The sequence below is a fragment of the Athene cunicularia genome (assembly GCF_003259725.1).
Source record: "Athene cunicularia isolate RWA chromosome Z unlocalized genomic scaffold, athCun1 chrZ_part4, whole genome shotgun sequence".
Taxonomy (NCBI): domain Eukaryota; kingdom Metazoa; phylum Chordata; class Aves; order Strigiformes; family Strigidae; genus Athene; species Athene cunicularia.
In genome coordinates this window covers 343,969-349,968 of record NW_020799145.1, presented here as the reverse complement: position 1 = coordinate 349,968, position 6,000 = coordinate 343,969, and the positions used below count along the sequence as shown (strand labels likewise).

At 38.5% G+C, this 6,000-nt stretch overlaps 1 protein-coding gene across 1 annotated transcript in view; it reads left to right on the top strand.

The window, feature by feature from the left end:
- The first annotated feature begins 1,942 nt into the window (after positions 1-1,942).
- Positions 1,943-6,000, top strand: part of TNPO1 (transportin 1) — a 52,534-nt gene continuing 48,476 nt past the window's right edge. Inside the window, exons 1-2 of the mRNA XM_026866770.1 lie at positions 1,943-2,047; positions 3,069-3,144. Coding sequence (XP_026722571.1) covers positions 1,943-2,047; positions 3,069-3,144 — 181 coding nt within the window. The remainder of the gene's footprint in view (positions 2,048-3,068; positions 3,145-6,000) is intronic.

The window sequence follows — 6,000 nt, the reverse complement described above, 5'->3', positions numbered from 1 at the left end:
GCCTGGGCTCTGGCGCGGCTCCTCGGGTTCCTGCCGCTTTCCCGGGTTCCACGCTGGGCCGGCGCGCGGCCCTCGCCCCGGCGGATCCCGCCGAGGGGACCGGGGTAGGCGCCGCCGCAAGGGGTGCCCGTCGCTCCTGCGGCAAAGCCAGGGCGGTCAGGGACCTCCTGAGGTAATCCGGCACCGGGATTCGAGGCGAAAGCCATATCTGCTGGGGGGAGTGCCCCTGGTGGAGCCGCTGCCTGCGCGCCTTCGTTGGCCTGCCGGCTCTGACACTGCGCATTCTGCTGCGTTGTGAGGATGTTTCTGCTTACCTAGAAGCCTGAGCCTGAAATACTGCTCGTTGCACCCGTTAAAATTTACGGGAAGGGGGAAATCTACTGTGTGTGGCTTCGTGTGCTCCTCTGCAGTGCGTTTGGTGTTTGTCTTAGGGGAATAAAAAACCCAACAATCCACAAGTCTCTCTTGATTGTAGAAGTGATGAAATAGCCAGGTGTTAAGGAACAAAGATCGAGAGAGTAAAATTGTAAATTAAGACTAGCAGAAGCATAGGTCTTGAAAAATAAATCTCTCCTCTACTGTCCCCCTGCTCCTTGAGCTAGCTATGTAAGTGCTTTAAAATATCTAGAACACTTGAAACTATGAAGAATATGAGTTTATCATTTTAATCCCTTTTTATTAAAGGCATTTGTTTGAAGTTCTTTACAGAAGGCAGCAGAATTTAAATTGGTGGAAACATACATATGTGTATATACGTTTACATTATTTTAAGAGTTTAGCTTGAAGCCAAATTTGCTTTATTTCTAGTCTTTCGGAACAGATGTGGTCAACTTTAGGAAGGCTTCTGCTCTTTATCTGAAAGGTGGAGGTAGTTTTAATCTTGATCATCCTGTTCTTGCAGCTGTGCTTCAGATTTTTAAGATGCTGTTTCTTCCTTTGAAAAATCCAGCAGTGTCCAATCAAGTAAAGTGTTTTGATAATATCCCAGATGTGAACTGATGTTCTTTAGTATTTAACATACAAAAGTGTTTATAGCAACAGTGTTTACAGTGTAGCTTTAATTTAAAATTACATTTTAAAGCTCTGCTTCAGATGTTTTTTTTTATTGAAAAACAGCAGTGTAGAAGTGGGATGAGCAATATCGCTGATGCTGTCTGTCTTGAAGATGAGTAGAAATAGTCTGAACAAAAGTGCTGTTAAGTGATGTTTGAAATTCTTTTTAAGTGGTAGTGGTGACTCCCTGCTCTGCTGAGATACCTGTGCTTTCAAGGAGGTCCTCATATGTTGCCCTGTGAAGTTTAGAGAAGTGGTACATTTTTACCATTGTGTTATACGTCATTTTTTGGAAAACGTTCTAATACAACTTGACAGGACATGTCCTATAATTAAAAAAAAATGTAAAATACGTATGTATATATATGTTCTTTGAGATTGTTTCCACAAAAAATTTGTGATGGCTGTTGTATTGTAGGATGCGACTTAGTAGCACGTCCAAGCAGAATGGTGTTTAGTGGTTTCAAATTTAAAGTACTGCCAGTCCATAATTTTTTGTAAGATTGTCAGTGTGTTGATTCTGTCATGGTCTTTCTTTATGACACTGTTTTGGCACATTTGAGTGCTTAAAACTCAGATATAACAAAGTGGGGAGTATAGGTTAGCCAAAACCCTTTGTTAACAATTATGAATTGGTAAGGCTTCAGATATTTTTCAAATGAACGTGTTAGATGTTTCTTTGAGTAAAAAAAAAAAAAAAAAGTGGGTGAAGAAGTTAAGCAAATACGGCCTATAAACTAGTCTTTGATTCCTAGACCAGTTAAGTGTTTTCTCATTAAGTCTCTATTAAATACTGATGTTCAGTTCTTTCTGCTCACTGCTGGCTCCTTACTGTTTGATCCAATGAAATTCACAGTTTTTACTAATGTTCAACTGACTTCTGGTGATTATGCTGTTGAAGCTTGGAGAACAAAATATTTTGCAACATGCTACCCTTATCTTGGCTGTTCCTGAACGAGCTCTTTGGCTTGGCACCTTTGACAACAGTCTTTGGGTGTGTGGTTTTTAATTTCTAGTCTATTTAGAGGCCATTATTTTCTCTTGCCCTGACCATCCACCTGCTTACGTTCCATCTTCTGTGTGTTTCACAGCAAAGGAGCCTTGTGGCTGTGATAGGTATGCTTTAGTGTTTTGCTAAGTGGAAAAATGGCAGGCTTTACTATCAAAGTTACTACTTGAGATAAACAGCCTGACATGGAGTTTCTTAAGTTTGTAATTGAGACACTGGCTGTTGGTCACTGGAAGGAAATTGATCCTTTATAACTTTACTGGGCCATCAAGTCCTAACATACATGTGTTTGGCTAAGATTTAGCTACTTCAAATGTTTTAGAGATTTAGCTAAACGTCAACTAAAGTAAATGCCTAAGGAGCAAATAATCTTACTGCTTCTAAAAATCGTTCTTTGTTAAATGTCTTGTTTAGCATACTGATGGTATCTAGTAGGTGTAGTAATTTAGAGGTGACACTACACTGACTTAAAATAGGTTTTCATTGATGAAAGCTCAGGCTGTGCCTAGTTAGAATCGCAAACAAGTATATGTCCAATATTAAAATAAGTAGCTTATCAAAATCATAGCTGTTGCATTATGCTGAAATGCTCTTATGTATTTTGGAGGGGGTAAAAAAAGATACATTATGGGATTGTGTCTCAGTGTATTCTGTGGGTTTGGTGGGCTTCTCAGTGTAGTTATTGAAATCTGAAATGATACAGAGGAAGGTTTATTTTTTTAATGGCTTCACAAATATTTTTAAGGATCTGTTACTTTCTGATCCCTGGATTTTTATTTTTTTTTTCATATGTCCCCATAACTAAAAGTTATTGCTTCAGTAAGAAAATTGTAGAAACTTGGTTTTAGAAACTGTTTTTAGATTGCTCATACTCTATATATTGTGAGCTTATAGTAACAGCTGGTTGAAATGATACAGCAATACATAACTCAATAATCTTTGTATCTGGAAATCTATAAATGCTACGTGTGAAGGTTCAACTTTCCTTAACAGTTTCTTTCTTCAGAAACTAGAACAACTCAATCAGTATCCTGATTTCAACAACTACCTGATTTTTGTTCTTACAAAGTTGAAGTCTGAAGGTAAGTTCTTGAGATATTGACTGTTTTATTTTCCCTTTTTTAAAAAAAAAAAAAAAATTAGATTGAAATAGGAAGCTTATGCTTGTAGTCAGTTTGCTGGTTGGTTGAGCTCCATAGTCATGTAGAATTCATTTATCCTCTCAGGAGTCTTTGTGGAAGAAAAATCTGATAAATTATTGATGTATAGTTTCAGCCTTGGAAGAGATTCCATTCTAAATGTCCTATGAAATATTCCCAGAAATGTTGGAGCATCATACCTTTATCAGACTGCAGTGAAATTGTGGAATAACTTTGATGAATCATGACTTTACAGATTATAAAACATGCTGCTAAATTCAGTTATAATAATGATCTCCCTAGTAATGAGACTGTTAAATATTTTGAAGATCACATACTAGAGTTGTCCAAAGATGATGTCTTATCAGAGTCTTAATTTTGAAGTCTTATTTATAGTAAAATGCAGAAATCAGCTGACTATTTACTGTTTTATTCTCACGGACTTCACTACAAACTGTGTATGGTGTACCTATATTAGTTGTTAAATTCAGACAATTCCTTAGTAATGATGATGGTGTGTGAAAGATTGTCTTTCCAGTGTACTACAGTGGGTGGTGAGCAGTTGTATTGTGCATCGCTTGTTTTGTATATTCTTATTACTATTTTTCCCTTTTTTGCCCTGTTAAGTGGTCTTTATCTCAACCCATGAGTTTCAGGTTTTTTTACTGATATCTCCCACTGTGGAGGGGAGAGTGAGCAAGCAGCTGTGTGGTGTTTAATCACCAGCTGAGGTTAAACCACTACAATCAAGTCTCATGTGAGACTGCTGAGAAGCAGCTGTTACTTCAGTGATGCTCTTGCCATGCATCAGTGACATTTTCAGTCATCATCTTTTGACCAAAACAACTATTTTTTTAATTTAGTATTCCTAGTTTTAGAAACTTGCAGAATGTTGAAGGTGCCATAACTGAGTCTTGTATTGGTGCTTTTCGTACTATTTGCCAGATTCTAACTATCATGTTACTTTGTTTGGGCAGGACTAATGAAGGATGGCAAAAGACTGTTGGTTGGATTTGCGTCAAATCCAACCAGCAGTCCTCCCGTCATCCCTCATTAGTTCTGCTAAAGCAAGGCAAAGAGTCTGTCAGAACTGCTGTTCAGTAGCTATGAGACTTTCACATCCTCTTTTGGACCAGTGATGGACATTACAACTGGGAAAGACTTCTTTCCTTTCCCCTCCTGAAGAGGATTCTGTTGGCGGTTTGTCCTACAGCCTTGCCAAGTTTGTTGACTAGAGGGAAGAACTAGAGTGCTTTACACCATGGATCAAAGCATACTGTTGGAAGTTCATGCTTTTGTTATGTCGATACCATCCTGGCAGAAGGAGGCATGGGAATAAGTTTCAAACATCACTGACAAGCTTATTCAGTAAAAATTAAGGTGTTTTGATAGTGCATGAGAAGAGCTTGGTTTGATTGTAGATGGGACTAACCTGTGGTTCAGTTTTTGCTGCTGTTAAAACCACTGCTGAAAAAACTGTGCTTAAGGATACATTTAGGTGACAGCTCCTGATTGTGGAAATTCTGTACTGGTTGATTGATCTGTGTGTGTAAATAGCCTCATTTTACTGCAGTAGAGGTTGTACCAAGTAATTTTTGTCCTCACTCTTACGCCTCTGAAGGCAAATAACTTTGCAAGCAGACTTTTATTTGCAAGCAAATAATTTCGCTTGCAAAGCTGGCTGTTTCACTGAGGCCTGTCTCTAAGATACTTAGGTAAACCTTATGTGTAGGCAATTTGCTTTGTTTTCCCACCTGAGGTGTTACTTCGCAGTTGCAAAAAGTGTTAACTTTTTTCCCTCCAGTGTTAGCTTCATCAGACTTGTGTGTCTGAATGCTTTTGATTTACTGGTTTTAGGTCTATTGTGACGTTCCTACACATACGTAGTGGGTTTTTTGTTTTTAAATTCTGTGGTCCTTGTTAAAACTGTCAAAGCTCATTAAATTTGGGTCTTCCTGGAAGGAGGTGTTGCACTGCTACCATTTCATCAGGGAAAAATATATTGCCTAGCTTAGAGCTATGGCATACATGCTCTAACTTTTTCCTTTTAACTAGTGTGCATTTCCAAGGACAGCATTGTGAATCTGGGCAAACTCCAATGTTACAAATACCACAGAATATAAAAAAATGTCTAAGAAACTGCTTTCAGTCCTGGAAGTAAGACAGTAGACAGGGTGATGGGACAAAATACAATCCTTAACTGTTGAAGATTGAGGTATAGGTCTCTAGACTATATTTCCCCAGAGGTGTGGTGCTAGGTGAGGTGGAGTCCAGATTAACTGAAAAATGTCTGCATGAAAGAAGTTTGGGTTTTCTAATTTATCTGTAAATTAAATTATTATTCTGATGCTCTGTTAGTGTAACTGTTCCTTCTTGATTTGGCATGTATAAAACCTCATAGATAATGTAGTGTCATCACTGCCCTGACTTAGTGTTGGTTTTGTGGGTTTGGTTTTTAATCTGTTGTCCACCAAGCTGAGCTCAGAATCCTGTAGGCTTCTGTATTCTGTTAATGAGTTGTTTTCTGGAGTCTGTACATGTTGCTGCTGTTTCTCGGATCGCTTTCTGTATTTTATGTGCAGTTCACTGAAAGAGTCCAGTGCTGCAAGGAAGTACCAGCTTTGCCTTTGTTGTTGCTTTCTTTGCTTACCTGCAGCTTCTCTTCTCTGTTCAAGTCATGTATCTAAATTTTGTGTTCCTTTTCTGGCATTTTTGATCCTTAGTCCAAGTCTGTTCCCATGAGGGAAAATATTAGAAAGTATTATTATAATTTCAGACTCCTTTCTGTCTTGATAAGGC